At 37.7% G+C, this 15,811-nt stretch overlaps 2 protein-coding genes and 1 non-coding gene across 3 annotated transcripts; all 3 read left to right on the top strand.

The window, feature by feature from the left end:
* The first annotated feature begins 2,699 nt into the window (after positions 1-2,699).
* Positions 2,700-13,124, top strand: LOC5580084 (putative hydroxypyruvate isomerase). The gene is made up of 4 exons (XM_001654790.2): positions 2,700-3,160; positions 3,237-3,348; positions 12,366-12,541; positions 12,678-13,124. Exons 1-4 carry the CDS (start codon positions 2,935-2,937, stop codon positions 12,986-12,988), a joined length of 825 nt encoding a protein of 274 aa, XP_001654840.2. The 5' UTR covers positions 2,700-2,934; the 3' UTR covers positions 12,989-13,124.
* On the top strand, positions 3,595-3,665 carry Trnag-gcc. The gene has a single exon. It is a non-coding gene; the product is annotated as a tRNA-Gly (tRNA).
* Positions 13,125-13,151: 27 nt separating the features above from the next.
* LOC5580083 (gustatory and odorant receptor 22) lies at positions 13,152-15,001 on the top strand. The gene is made up of 2 exons (XM_001654789.3): positions 13,152-14,431; positions 14,503-15,001. Exons 1-2 carry the CDS (start codon positions 13,190-13,192, stop codon positions 14,614-14,616), a joined length of 1,356 nt encoding a protein of 451 aa, XP_001654839.2. The 5' UTR covers positions 13,152-13,189; the 3' UTR covers positions 14,617-15,001.
* Positions 15,002-15,811: the final 810 nt, after the last annotated feature.

Below are 15,811 nucleotides of genomic sequence, written 5' to 3'. Positions count from 1 at the left end.
ATACACCTTTTTGTAGCATACAGCTCAAAACTGGAAATAATTTATTCAATTATTGAATTAAGTTTGTTAACCATACAACTACTTACATTATTGATGTTCTTCATGTGGTTTCTGTGACCTGACAAATATTTTATTCTGGCGTTGTGAATTCTAGCCTATTTACGATAAATTCATTCAATCATCATATAATTTAATTTAATTCATTTTTACTTACAAATCCGAAAACTTTAGGCTTAATTTTATTTTCAATTCACTTTAAATTCCAATTTCCAATAGATTTTACAACTATTCCAAATTTTAGCAACTCTCAGCGTCAATTCAGTTCTTCTTCTTTGATTTTTGATCCCTAAACTTCAATTGCTTTTGACATTTCTCAGACCTGTCGACAAGCCCACTAGGGTTGTGCCCAGTGGGGGGTGCTAACAACAAAAAAAAACAGAAAAACCAACCTTCATTTTACAACAAAACGATTGTTTGATCTAAACAACAAATTTGTTTGTTTGAAACAACCAAAATTTTGGTTGTTGCAAACAAAAAATTGTTGAATTTAATTTATTTTTCGCAAAAACTTCAACTCAATAATTTAGTTTGTTCCAACCAAGTGACAATGTAAGAGTAAACTAATATTTTGTTTGTGCAATATATAAGGTTGAATTTAGTTTGGAATTAACTAGATTTCGTTTGATTTCAACAAAAACATTTCTCCGTGATATACATTTTTGGCAATGTGGATTTTTTTCAAGTCTTCGTTTTACACGTTTGTTTTGTTACATGTTCATTTTACCACCACTAATCCACATAGTGCAGGTGAAATTGACATTTTGAACATTTTTGTTGACGATTTAAACAAGTAATAATTTAAGAATGTTAGCCTGAATTTGTGTCGCTACTTTAGGAAACATTTCTTGTTTTGAAGTAGTGCGATAAAACCATACGAATTTATCATTGTTCTGTTAAAACAGGATAAAATCCTAAACCTTCCTAAGGTATTCAAAAAAAGTTACGTTTAATGTGTTCGAGTCATATTAACCCGGATTTGGCCTACGAATTTCGCAGCCGTTTTTTAACCGTTTTTATACTCAAAATTATCGTCTAGGCCTATATTTTGTGAATGTAGCTATAAAACTTGGTTTGGTTGAAATTGGTCGCTCAGAATTGGTGCCGAAGGGACCAAGGTTTGGCCATTTTTGAAAGAGCAAAATGGCAGAATGGCCAAGGGGCACATTCCGGAGGCCATTGAGCGGTTCCCACGGCATCCGGATTAATCCCTCTACCGGCAGCTTTATTTTTCACCAATAAACAACATACAAATCGCTATAACTTTTTTGTTTCTCGATATTTTTGCACCATTTTTCACACAAGTTCTCAAAAAACTTCTATTTTTGGATTCTTTGTCGGTATTGACTGTTGGTCATCTAGTTTTGCAGATATTCCGGTCTTCCTTGGAGGACCGACATTTCCCATATAAAATACCTTTGGCCGCCAGTTTGTTTTTAGTCGATTTATCGAAAAAATAAAATGCGGGCTATACAATGTCAATGGTAATAAGGAGCTTCTCTGAAAAACTCATTCAAATCAGTTGAGTTCTCTTCGAGAAATCGAAAAATTACAACACGATGTTTTTTGATGTTTTTAAAATTTTGTCTCGGCTGGAGTGATACCAAAAACATAAAAGCTTATTACTCAAAAACCCGCTAGAAATATTTTCAGTTACCTCAAATTCAAACATTTGGTAGAAGCCATGTGGTACATCAGAATTTTTAGAATAGGCTTCAACTTCTGGGTACCGAATTTTGACAATAATAAAAATTAAGTTTTTCAAAAAGCTTTGAAAATATACAATTTTTTATGTTTTTCTGGAACATATTTTATTTTCCATGTAACAAAGGAACAATCGATTTGAAATTATTTCAATTCCACCAGGCTCTTCTTCTGTGATAAACTTATTGTAGAAAAATATAAAATATACAAAAGTGTATAAAACACCTTAATTTAGACCCAGGTTATGTAAGTTACAAAATAATACAATTTTTCAAACATTCAAAAATACAAAAATGTTCCAAAAGTCCTATAAAACATTCCAAATATGAGTATTATGGCCTTGGGTTTAAGTCAACAATAAAATTTACTGAAATCAAAGCTAACAAAAATACACACAATTCTAAAACATACCCCGTCTAAAAGCGTGGTTGGGTTTTAGAGGGCTAAAAATTCTGAGTGAAAATAGGATAGATTCTCTTGTTGGATTACTAGATATTTTTCGTATTTGAAAAAAAAATGTTGTATGGGCAACTCGTTGTTAGAACTCTATTTTTTCAACACTCTTCGTATTCTTGGCAAGTCACGTTGGATAAAATTTTTATTTTGCAACTTATTGCAAAAATAACTATTAAGTAATATTTTTTCACCTAAACTATTCGTGACCTAATAGAATGATTGAAATTTCTAACAAATTGTATTTTTTGTGCACCTTTCCACCTTACGACATATTTTTCACTATAAAACTGCCAACATTATTGAAAATGTAAAATTTTGTCTCACTTTGGAGAAACATCTAATCTGGCCACTTTATCGTATGGATGCACACCGTGTATCACGCATACTACGGTCGACATGCATTGCAAACACGAATGAAACTATCCCTCCCGGCTACTCAATGAAACATGCGCAACATCGAACTGAAACCAACTCCCCCCTTGGCCATTCGCGTTTCACTTCACAATATCGCAGTCAGTTCGCTTTGCGGTCGCGCGAGAGGTCGCTCGAAAACAATTAACTCATCAACCGCCCGTCAAAAGCTTATCACCATTCCTCGCGAAAGAGCGAACTGCCGTCGTCTCGGCTTGCTTAGCTCCCATTTCACGGCTCAACAGCATCGCTGACAGGCCCCGAAAATAAGTTCCCATTCGTTATCATCTCAGAGTGTTCGATTCTATGCTAACATCCCACCTGAGGTCGAGAATGTCGCTCAAGTTCTGCGCCAACCTGAACTTCATGTTCACCGAAAGCGCGGACTATCTGGAGCGTTACCGGTTGGCCAAAGCGGCCGGATTCGCTGCGGTGGAGGGTGTCTTCCCGCCGGATCACGTCAGTGTCGCCGATTTGGTGAAAGTGCGCGAGGAAACCGGTCTGGAGCAGATACTGATCAACATTGCGTTGGGTATAACGGGTCTCCTAGGCTCATTGAAGAACATTCGACCTTTTTGTGATTTCTTAAGGTTTCGTTTGAACGACAGGTGATGCCCCGGAAGGTCAGTGTGGTTGCGCCGCCATTCCCGGTCAAGAGGCCAATTTCAGGAAGAACCTCGACAAAACAGTGGAATGTGCCAAAGCTTTGCATTGCAGGAAGTAAGTACACATATAGGTACCTACGTATAAGATAGTGGTGATAAGAGCGATTGTGTTGATTCAGTGATAATGCACTCGAGATGTTTACTAAACGTAGACAGGAAGAATACGCTCCTTGTAGATAGGTACCTACCTAGATCTTGCACAAATGAACAATGGATGGTGAAAAACTACTGCAGCACAAATGTACGACTTTATGTAAGGTTTGAAAATCCATTAGCGCTTTGAGTCACCTTCTTAGCATCAGCATCGGTGGTTCAGTGGTAGAATGCTCGCCTGCCACGCGGGCGGCCCGGGTTCGATTCCCGGCCGATGCATCTAGCTTTTTTTTACGTTTTTGTTTTTTTTCGAAAACGATGCACCGTGGAAAATAATTCGCCCATTAATTACGTACGGGCAAAGGGGGGGGGGTTGTTGTTGAGATTTATTACGTGCCATACGATTTATTTTTAATTCTCATTCAAAAAATCTTATCATGGGGGAGAGGGGGTTGGAAAAATCCAAAAATTGTCTTACGTAATAAATGGACCGCCCCCAAGCGTGAGCTAGAATAAGGGCATAAGTAATATGATCGATTTTTCTTCATCGATCCTCTCTTCTGTGAATAGAGGTGACAATATGCAAGCTTGTTACAATTTTTCCACTTCGTTCTGATTCTGACCATTTTTAGAAAATTTGACTGTGGCTCTTTTGGGATGATTATAAATATTTAATTATTTTAACTATTCATTGCCCAACGAAGTGATTATTTATCATAGTTTTAGCTTCTATTCGATCCGCTGTCCAGTTATTATACCGATGTTGAATTATCATTTTCTAAAACACTTGTTCAGGCCTTAATTATGTTTATGCTTAACATTTGCAATGAACTGTGAGGAAACTTAAACGTTAGTTTAACATCTGAAAACTACTTTACACAGATTCATTTGTTGAGTGGAATGATGGCTTTTTAATAGGAGGAAGTATGTCTTGTTCAGAACATTAGTATTCGTTTGAAACGTTCAATAAGTGTTGACTCAATTGTAAATCATTCCATTGAACATTTAGGGACTACCCATAATTTACGTAAAGTTTTATAAGAGGAGGGGGAGGGTGATTGAAATTTCTAACGTGCCATGCAATTTATTTTTCTATTTTTCGGTTTTCAGTCTTACCGTGGAGAGGGGAAGTTTTTAAAGAAATGTCTTACATAACTCATAGACATTCAAATTCAAAGAGCATCCTATCAGCTCACTATACGGATAGTTTTCATACAAATTGACTGCCAAAAATATTTTTGCCATAGCATGTCATATTTGTGAATTCTGTTATACAATTTTGATTTTTCGTTTGAAAAAAAAACAAGTGTTTGCACCAACTTTTGAATAGAACCTATAGGAAAAAAAATGCCAATGATGCATATAGGCTACTTACGTATTCAACCTTACGAAAGCCATTTTTTAATATTATAAGTTACATAAACTTATATGAAGATAAGAATCATTTTGCGATATTCAATTGTCTCATGAAGCAATCTTTAGCTGTTGTTGCATGAAAATTGTTAAAAATATTTAAAAAGCTCAATCAGCTCAGTGTAATTAAATGGATTCATCACGTACATCAACCCGGTTCCGACGTGTTTGTGTGAGGAAAAAGTTTAGGATTAGCCGCCGGAATAGTTGAAAAACGGAAGAAAACCAATGCATCATTTTGTGTGGGATGTTTCATGGCATTTTTCAACAGCCTACTTGATGGCAAGACAAAGTTTGCCGGGACCACTATTTTGAAATAAATTTTGAAGCAAATGCGGTTAATTGGTCTTCCAATGCTTGTATGAGACATTACATCTGACGAGATAGCCTTTGATCTGCTGAATAGCTCTGCCGAAGACACCAAACTTCTAGCTCATTTGGATGTTGAGATATCGGTTTGAGATTAATTTTGGACCCCTCATGTCCACGCTTTTTCCGTTCCCTAGAAAAGGGGAAGGGATCAGGGGAATGTCTCACCCAAGGATTGTAAAACCAACTAGCCTCATTTACTTTAAAATTTATTTCAAATTAATTGATCTACTGGTCTCCGAATTGTGGCCATTTAAAAATTCAAGGTTCGTCTCGGGCTGTTAATTAACCTGAAGTGTACGATTTGACAGATAACTTTGAATTATTCTAACAATGTATGTTGGAAAATTAAAGTTTTTTAATTTTACGATCAAACCTTCATGGCCAAACACTGTCGAATGCTTTTTCTTTGTCTAGAAGAGCAAGACCAGTAGAATAGCCTTCAGATTTGTTGGAACGTAAAAGTTGATGAGTGGTCGAATGTCCATGGCGGAATCCGAACTGTTCATTGGCAAAAATTGAATTTTCGTTGATGTGGACCATCATTCTGTTCAAAATGACTTTTTCAAAAAGTTTACTGATGGAGGAAAGCAAACTGATTGGACGATAGCTAGAAGCTTCTGCAGGATTTTTGTCTGGTTTTAAAATTGGAACAACCTTAGCATTTTTCCATTTGTCAGGAAAATATGCTAATTGAAAACATTTGTTAAATATATCAACTAAAAATGATAAGCTACTTTCTGGAAGTTTCTTGAAGAGGATGTAGAAAATTCCATCATCGCCAGGAGCTTTCATATTTTTGATTTTTTTTTAATAATAGTTCTCACTTCTTCCAAATCAGTCTCCCAGACATTTCCGAATACGTTCTCTTGATTGAGAATATTTTCGAACTCCTGAGTAACTTGATTTTCAATTGGACTAGTAAGTCCTAAATTAAAATTGTGCGCACTTCCAAACTGCATAGCAAGTTTTTGAGCTTTTTCACAATTAGTTAGTAATAATTTGTTTTCCTCTTTCAATGCCGGTATTGGCTTCTGAGGTTTTTTCAAAATTTTAGATAATTTCCAAAAGGGCTCAGAGCCAGGGTCCAATTGAGAAATTTTATTTTCAAAATTTTTGTTTCTTAATTGAGCAAAACGTTTCTTGATTTCTTTCTGCAAATCCTGCCATATAATTTTCATAGTAGGATCGCGAGTGCGTTGAAATTGCCTTCTCTTCATGTTTTTAAGACGGATCAAGAGTTTAAGATCATCGTCTATAGGTAATCACTGATTCAAATTTTACTTCACATTTTGGAATTGCAATGCTTCTGGCTTCAACAATGGAATTTGTTACAGTTTCAAGAGCATTGTCAATATCAAGTTTAGTTTCTAAAGAAATGTTAACATCTAGGTTAGAGTCAACATACGTTTCATATATATTCCAGTCGGCTCGTAAATAATTGAAAGTGGAGCTGATAGGATTGAGAATCGCCTCATGGGGTATTTGAAATGTAACAGGAACATGATCAGAATCAAAATCAGCATGAGTAACTAATTGGCTACAAAGATGACTGGAGTCGGTTAAGACCAAGTCAATCGAAGATGGATTTCTAGAAGAGGAAAAACATGTAGGGCTATCAAGGTATTGAATTGAGAAATATCCTATAGAGCACTCATCAAACAAAATTCTGCCGTTGGAATTACTTTGAGAATTATTCCATGACCGATGTTTGGCATTAAAGTCACCAATGACAAAAAAATGGACTTATTGCGAGTCAATTTTCGCATGTCAGTTTGGAGCAAATTAACTTGCTGCCCAGAGCATTGAAAAGGCAAATAGGCAGCTATGAAAGTATATTTACCAAGTTGTGTTTCAACTGAAACACCTAAAGTTTCAAAAACTTTAGTTTCAAATGACGAAAACAGGTGATGTTTTATACGCCTATGAATGATGATTGCAACACCCCCACATGCCCCATCAAGCCGATCATTACGATAAACAAAAAAGTTAGGATCTCTTTTGAGTTAAGATCCAGGTTTCAAATACGTTTCAGTAATAACTGCTAAACGTCCTCTATACCATTCAGAGAACGAGCATTCCAATTTAAAATATTTAAATTATTATTTGGATCCATTAGAAAAACGTAATCCAATAACAATTTGATTTGTAAATTTTCACCTACTTGGACTGCTTCAGTCATAGTGGTGGCTTTGAACATTGCATCAATCATTAGATTAAATTGTTCAGTTAGATAATTAAAATCAGAGGCAGACATATCACTTTAAGTGGGTACATTGTCTGATGATTTCCCATTAGAATTTTCGGTAGACGAAGAGGCGGAGTAGATGTTACCTGTGGCGGTAGGGTTTTTTCCATTTGATTTGAAACAAGTAGAATGAGTACTTATAGTACGAATAGGGGAGGAGTTCAAATTACCTGCTCCGATATCAGCAAAGGATTTACCGTGGGACATTCGAAATTGAAAGATTCGAACGGCTACCCGACGGATTAGAATTAGTTTGTGAATGAGCATGATTATTATCTTCCTGATGGGTATGATTCCTAATCAAGCGATCGTCAACTGAAAAATGAGTATTTTTCGATACTCTACCAGGCAAATACCGGAAACGACCGTTATCGTAACGGATATTATATTTCATCTGCCTGGCACGAGCCTCAATGATTCTTTTGTGTAAAGGACAATCCCAAAAATTTGACTTATGATTAGCCCCGCAATTAGAGCATATGAACATGGTGGTATCTTCCTTCACTGGACAGACGTCTTTGGCGTGGGAAGAACCTCCGCAAATCATGCATTTAGCATCCATTCGACAATTTTTTGTACCATAACTGAGTGGAGTTCTGGTAATTTCCTTCAGGTTTCTGGAAATGTTCCCATGTCACACGGACATCGAACATAAGTTTTGCTTTTTGTAAAGCTTCAATATTATTTAGTTCTTTTTTGTTAAAGTGAACTAAATAATATTCTTGAGAAAGCCCTTTCCGAACAATGCCAGATTGGGTTCTCTTTTTCATAATGATTACTTGAACTGGGGAAAATTCAAGTAAATCATTTATTCCATTTTTGATCTCTTCAGGTGACTTATAGTCACTTGAGAGACCTTTCAAGACAACTTTGAACAAACGTTCAGTTTTGTCATCATAAGTAAAGAATTTGTGTTTCTTCTCTTCAAGATGTTTGAGAAGAAGTTCGCGATCTTTAAGAGTTTCCGGCAAAACGCGACAGTCTCCTTTCTTTGCGATTTGGAAGGAAACCTTGATTCCCCTAATGGAGTTCAAGATCTCCTGCCTAAATCCCCCGAATTCGGAACAACTGACCACGATAGGCGGCACTCTTTGCTTCCTCACTTGAATCAAAGAGCCTGGGCTAGAGGCTGTTTCGATTTGGTGTTCGGAAAATATGTCTAGAGCATCGAACTGATTGCTCATTTCGATACAATTCTTCATTTCACTTTTGGAAGAAAGTTCGCATTCCGGGGTAGCGTCCTTTCTTCCATTCTTGCCACGTTTAGTGACAGTTTTAAATCCCACTTTTTTGGAAGGAAGTTGTGAATTCAGAGATCCACCCTTCCTTTTGTTAGTTGTTGATACCATGTTTAGTTAATAAACGAAAGAAGACGTGACCTTTTAGAGGTTTTTTCCCAAGATGGTGTCCAAGAAGGATTACCACCGCTAGCTTTCGCCAACGGGTCCAACGAAAAATCGAAGGCACGGGTCCAAACAAGGATCGCAAAGGGATCAATAGTACAAAAATAGTACTGAAAAGTACTAAAAGTAGCACTGAAAAGTACCGTTTTTTATTTTAGCACTGAAAAGTACTGTTTTATTGCTTTAGGTAGTTTTTAAGAAAACTTCCAAGAGCAGAGAGAATTCGTGTACGCACAGCACGAAGGTACGATGCGCACTGACTTACGCTTCAAAAATAATAATATTTGTCGTAAATGGGAACCAAGAACGCATAAGATCAATAGTTTTTGAATTATGAATTTAGCAGCTTTAGCTGGGGATCTCTTCCTATACCTTTTGTTTGTACTGAATTCTTTATTTTTCCTTAAAAATTAACTTTGACATACTATACTATCAATGAAACTGCTCTCATATTCTAGGAATATCTTATAATAGAAGTCTTGCGTTCAGTATCATAATTTTAGATAACTAAAAACTTTGAAAAAAGGTTTTTTTTTTAAATAAATTTACCCATCAATAATTTTTTTCACTTTAAAACAAAAATCAAGAATATTTATCAAATGATCTGAAAAAGCCTTAATCCACAAAGTCAGATATGAAAAAAATATTCTATTCGATCTAAAGAAAAAATATCATTTCCCTTAAAATGTGGTTCACACATCAGCGACGTACCCACCATATTTTTCTGGAGAGCGTTCTGTATGTTTTCTTTGGGGATATCAGGGCTGGTAGTACGATCGTATTAGAAATAATAACTTTAGAGACCTTTTGCTTGAAAAAAGCGAGACCATACTTAAATTATGAATACTAAAAGAAACCTAACAGGAAGCACGAGATGAGAGTTTGATTACTAAGTTGAACAGACATTTTTCTAAGAGTAATTCTAAGGCCTTTTTTTGGAAATTCTCATGACATTACGACAAGTTTATGTATCAGCGCAAAAAAAAAATTTACATATTACTCCGCAGATCTGATCTCTTCATGAGTTTGTTTTGAGATTTTTTCACGAACTTTCTAAGTAATTCTTCTAAGAATTTCGTTGTATGTACCTTCAGTAATCCAATCTGGATTTTTTCTAAGGATAACCACATCAGGAGTCATCCATCTAAAAATTATTCCATGGATTTCTCTAGGACTTCCTCAGCATTCCCGTTTAGAGCATCTTCAAGAATATAAAATTCCTTCAGGAATTCTTTCAAATTTAGGAAAAATTTCTCAATGAAGCCTTCAAATATTCTACTCATTTGTCCAGGGGAAGTTCAAGAATTTTTTTTAGATTGTTTCAGAGATAATAAAAAAAAATCTACGTGTAAATGAATCGTATAAATGAAACTTGTGTGTGTTCTAATTACGCCTTGTTGGATTCCTACGAGAATCTCCTAATTTTTTGATGAAATTCTTCCTGAAAAAAATAGAATCTCCAAATAATGTCCTACAAGACGTTTTGAAAAAAAAAACAAATGGAAAAATTCGGACAGAATCCCTGAACCTTGAATAAAGTTTTGAATAATCGATGTATCTAAATTTATCAGCAACACCAGAAATCCTCCAAACGAAATTCTTAATTAATCTGTTCAGAATATCACTATATCTCCCAAAAAATATGCCAAATAATTTATTTGACTGATCTTTTCGCCAAACTTTACGAATCTACTAAGAGTTCAAGCAAAATCAGCCAAGGATCTTTCCTAGAATTAGTGGGTATTTCATATTATAAATTAACAACACACTTTTCTTAGAAAGAACTTTCAAAAAACTGGTCAATTATCGATATGATTTCCGTAAGGATTCCAGCAGAAATCTTATTAGAAATTTTTCATGAATCAAAATGGAGATGTAGCAAGCATCTCTCTAGGAATTTCTTAGTACCCATCTAGAAATGATACTTCATGATGTGAAGAACGATTGTGTCAGACAGTCGTACACCTTCTGGAAAAATAATTTTGTTTCGCCCATAGTACTTGAACTTGAAATAAACCGGTAGTCTTATGCTTGAAGTATATATTTTCCTCGGAGTGTTCTCCAACTTCCTGGATATTTCCCTATTTTTCCCGGTCATTTGTAATTCTCGTGATCTTCCCGCATTTCCCGGATGAACGACATTTTAACCTTGAATAATGTTTTGAACAATCCACGCAGATTTGTCAATTTTATTTGAAAAATTATTAGAGAAGTGTTTGAACCGCAGCAGCTATATTTTAATGATATACTGGAGACATTCCAAGAGAAATTTCTGGAGCAACTTAGTGATCAAAAGGGTCCTGAAAGGTTTAATGAAATCTTGTTTTTATTGAATAACACGAAAGAGCATATTACTGCAAATACTTTAGCCATTTTTCCGCTCAAATGACGGCTTTATAATATTTAAACTAATTTAAAAGCTGGGTCAATAAATGAACCTTGACACTTTTGACCATGTTTGACGATCACTCAATCGACTATTTCGGAAGGGGCACGGAAAACAAAATACACTCAAAATTTGAGTTTAAACCAAATGATGTAACAAAGTCTGGAAAACATGAAGAACATGTTTTTTGGACATTAAATAATAAACATAAATAAATAAAGTTTGGCACAAAAGTTGGGACAGGGCTTTAGGACCCTATTCCTTCAAATATTATATCTGGAGTTCGTCGAGGAATTCCATCAGGATTTCTTCTAAGGATATCATAAGGAGTTCCTCCAGAGATTCTATCAGGAGTGTCATCAGGAAATGTAACAGGAATATCATAAAGAGTTTGTATAGGGATTCCATCGAGTGTTTCTCTAGAGATTTCATCAGAAGTTCCTTCAGAGATTATAGCTGGAATTCCTCAGGAGATTATATCAGAAGTTCCTCAAGGGATTCCATTAGGAATTCCTTCAGAAATCGTATCAGTAATTTCTTAAGAAATTTCAACAGGAGTTCCTATAACGATTTCCTAATGAGTTCCACTAGAGATTACATCAGAAGTTTCTTCAGAGATTCTAGCTGGAACACCTCCAGGGATTACATCAGAAGTTTTCTAGGAACTACATCTGGAGTTCTTCAGGGATTTCATTCGCATTTTCCACTTGGAATCCCTCCAGGGTTTGTATCAAAAGTTTCTGTAGGGATTGCCTGAAAAATGAATTTCACCAAGAATAAAGAACACGAGACACGTTCGATTTAAGAAAACAATTAATTCGCGCGTTAACTTTACAAAGTACTGATTGGTAATGATTAGTACTGATATTATTTCAGGGTAATGAATCATAAATAATGGTGAATGCATTCCGATATAATTTCTGATACCCTCAAGTGTTCTTCTACGAAATTGCAAAAAAAAAATGTTGTACGTAACTCGTTGCAGAATGATGATTTGTACAACACTCGTCTTAATTACCCTACTCGGCAAGCCTCGTAGGATAAATTTACGACTCGTGCTGTAAAAATCATCATTCTACAACTTTGTACCGTAAACAACTATTTTGATATTTTTGATATTGTTGATGAGCAAAACAATATCCACAACCATTTATTTACAGAATACACATCATGGCTGGGAAGATAAATGGTCCTCCGACGGCTCAACACGATGCAACATACTTGAACAACCTGAAAACGGCGGCTGCGATCCTTGAGAAGAACAACCTATTGGGCGTCATTGAACCCATCAATCAGTACTCCGTCCCTGGTTACTATCTGTCATGCTACGAGAAAGGTAATTGTTAGAAAAGGTGCTTGACTTTCTTCATTTCAGAAAATTCTGGCTTAACCAACTAGTTGAATTTCTGTCCTAAAACTAATGATACCTAGAATTCCATGACTTCCACCAATATCTCTTCCACTCCTTACAGCCATTACCACACTGAACGAAATCAACAGCCCGAACCTGAAGCTGATGTTCGACATTTTCCACGCGCAGCACATCCGTGGTGACCTGACGAATGCCATCCGGAGTTACGCCCATCACATCGGACACGTTCAGCTGGCCCAGGTTCCCAACCGGAACGAACCCAACACCGAAGGCGAGATCAACTATCCGTACGTGTTGCACACTCTGGAAACTCACGGCTACACCGACTGGGTGGGTTGCGAGTACAAACCCAAGGCTGGTACGGTCCAAGGCCTCGGCTGGTTGCGCGACTTCGGTTACTGGAGCAAGTGATCGATTTTGCATTCATTCGGCGGGAGTGTATCCGTACATGAACTTGACTTTCAGTTGTCCAGCTGAAGACAAACAGAACAGTTGTTAATATTTTAGTAGGGGAAATAAAAGTTTTGAAACGGGGTCATGTCTGTAACTGCTATAAAGGTTGTGGGGAAATCGAATTTCCGAACAGTTGATTATCACGTCCTGCGAAAGAAAATGGTCATCAAAGACAGTGAGTTCGAGGATTCGCTCAACTACGCGCTGCTTCGCGGCGATATGGGCACAACCTGGGATATCAACAAAGATGAGCGCATGATGAACGGGACTCTGGATCCGGAGTTGATTCAGCGAGCCAAGGAACGTGCTATCCGGGCGCAGTTGAATTCGGCAGATGGAGATACCTGTGAGCTTCACGACCAGTTCTACCGAGATCATAAACTGTTGTTGGTGTTGTTTCGTGCTCTGGCTGTGATGCCTATTCTAAGATCGTCACCCGGAAGAATCACCTTCGACTGGAGATCCTGGGCCTCGATCTACGCTTACTGCTTCTACGTTGTTAGCACTGTGATTGTACTCATTGTGGGATACGAACGGCTTAAGATTCTACAAGATACCAAGAAATTCGACGAATACATCTACGGAGTTCTGTTCATAATTTTCTTGGTACCACACTTCTGGATTCCATTCGTAGGATGGGGAGTAGCAAAACATGTCGCTGTCTACAAAACGATGTGGGGAGCGTTTCAAGTTCGATACTACCGCGTTACGGGAACCAACCTCCAATTCCCGCATCTCAAAATCCTCATCGTCATGTTCTCGATTGGCTGCTTGGTCTGTGCCATAGTGTTTCTCTTGTCGCTCAGTTTCCTCCTGGAAGGATTCGCCTTGTGGCACACTTCCGCTTACTATCACATCATCACCATGCTGAACATGAACAGTGCTTTGTGGTACATCAACTGTCGCGGAATACGGGTAGCCTCGTCCAGTTTGTCCGACCGTTTCCGCAAGGACGTTGCCATCGAATGTACCGCGGCAATGATTTCGCAGTATCGCTTCCTCTGGTTGAACCTCAGCGAGCTGCTGCAAGCCCTGGGAAACGCCTACGCTAGAACTTATTCCACATATTGTCTTTTCATGTTTGCCAACATTACGATTGCCATCTACGGAGCCCTGTCGGAAGTAATCGACCACGGGTTCGGGTTTTCGTTCAAGGAAATTGGACTAATCGTAGACACGGTGTACTGTTCGACCTTGCTGTTCATTTTCTGCGACTGTTCCCACAATGCTACGCTACAGGTGGCCCAAGGTGTTCAGGATACGCTACTTGGGATCAACTTGCTGAAGGTGGACCATCCCACTCAGAAGGAGATCGATCTGTTCATACAGGCAATCGAGATGAATCCGGCTATCGTGAGCCTGAAGGGTTATGCCGAAGTGAACCGGGAGCTGCTGACGGCGGTAAGTTATCGATCAACGGTATTTTACTGTTCAGCATATAACTCCATCATATTGTATCATTCCCGACACAGAGCATTGCCACCATTGCGATCTACCTGGTTGTCCTGCTGCAGTTTAAGCTATCGTTGATTTCGCAACAAATGCCGATTGAATTGATGGAAATCAAGCACAGTCATAAGGGATAGTGAAAAATACTATGAAAATCAAATAATATATTGATTGTGTCAACAAATGAATAATTGAAGCAAACGTTTTAGATCATCCAGTTATACTTAGACTGTGAAATATAAAACCACATAAATTTGTAATCCCAAGACATCATATGGGTATTACGAAGTCGGTAGTAAGTAACCTTAGTCCTTTGATTAATAAAATACTATCGAGACAAAATTGATACTTGATAGGTTTCAATTCGCTATGTTGAATAGACTCTTTTCAGACGAACCTCTGTTTACCCGACCATCATTACCTATGCTAGTAGTGTCGTTTGGGTGTTCATTGGAATGCTGCTTGAAGTTGATAACTTTTGGGTTTCTAAAACGGAGAAATAAGCTATTCAAAAAATTTTAAGCCACTGAATCTGAATAAAGGCTAAAAACTCTTACAGATGGTTTAGCCGGTAAATTTTAGCATGGAATTTTGTGAACAACTAAATATATCAAATTAAACGTATTGCACAAACCGCTTATGTATGGAACCTCTGAGTCACTGTCACCTTCCCTGGGGAATATTGTTGCCGCCGCGCCTACGCAAAGATTTTGGTTATATTTATCCCGCATTTCTCGTGACGTTACCGTTGAGCAAGTGCGAGCTTTGGCCTCGCGTCGTCTTGGCACAGATGACATTGAGGTTGTCAGATTAGTCGGCCAACAACGCGATATAGACACCCTCTCGTTCATTTCATTCAAAGTTGGGGTGAATGCTAATCTCAAGGCTAATGCACTGTCTTCTTCGACATGGCCTAAAGGAATCTACTACCGCGAGTTTATTGATAATCGAGTGAAGTCGAATTTTTGGAAACCACAAACAACGCCAAACCAGGAAGGCACAGCAAACAACGATGTTTCACCACCGGACGATGCCGAAATGATGGATCACCGCGACGCATGTTAGAAAGCACTATGGAGGCCTCGTCTCAGCTCGACTCAGTCGGGCCATCCGCTGCCAGCGATCATCGTAGCCGTCGCGGTCCTGCTGTCGAGTCTGTAGTCGAGGTCCTCCAGCCTGCTTTACCAGGCAAGTACGTTTTTTATCGACACATTCCACTTCCTGATGGCCCTTCCGATTCCAGTATTCCGGTGGCAGCTATCGAGGCGGCCGCTACCGCTAGTTTTGTTATATCGACAAATACATCTCTACCAAATTCCAACGCATCATCTG

Source organism: Aedes aegypti, chromosome 1 (genome assembly GCF_002204515.2).
Source record: "Aedes aegypti strain LVP_AGWG chromosome 1, AaegL5.0 Primary Assembly, whole genome shotgun sequence".
Classification (NCBI taxonomy): Eukaryota; Metazoa; Arthropoda; class Insecta; order Diptera; family Culicidae; genus Aedes; species Aedes aegypti.
The sequence above is the reverse complement of the archived record's forward strand: the minus strand, read 5'-3'. Positions and strand labels throughout refer to the sequence as shown.

Bases quoted from the DNA above. Each gene is read 5' to 3' on its own strand.
- LOC5580084 (XM_001654790.2), top strand. From the start codon at position 2,935: ATGCTAACATCCCACCTGAGGTCGAGAATGTCGCTCAAGTTCTGCGCC. The intron at 3,161-3,236 runs GTATAACGGGTC...TTTGAACGACAG, and splicing joins ACTGATCAACATTGCGTTGG to GTGATGCCCCGGAAGGTCAG. The intron at 12,542-12,677 runs GTAATTGTTAGA...CACTCCTTACAG, and splicing joins TCTGTCATGCTACGAGAAAG to CCATTACCACACTGAACGAA.
- LOC5580083 (XM_001654789.3), top strand. From the start codon at position 13,190: ATGGTCATCAAAGACAGTGAGTTCGAGGATTCGCTCAACTACGCGCTG. The intron at 14,432-14,502 runs GTAAGTTATCGA...TTCCCGACACAG, and splicing joins ACCGGGAGCTGCTGACGGCG to AGCATTGCCACCATTGCGAT.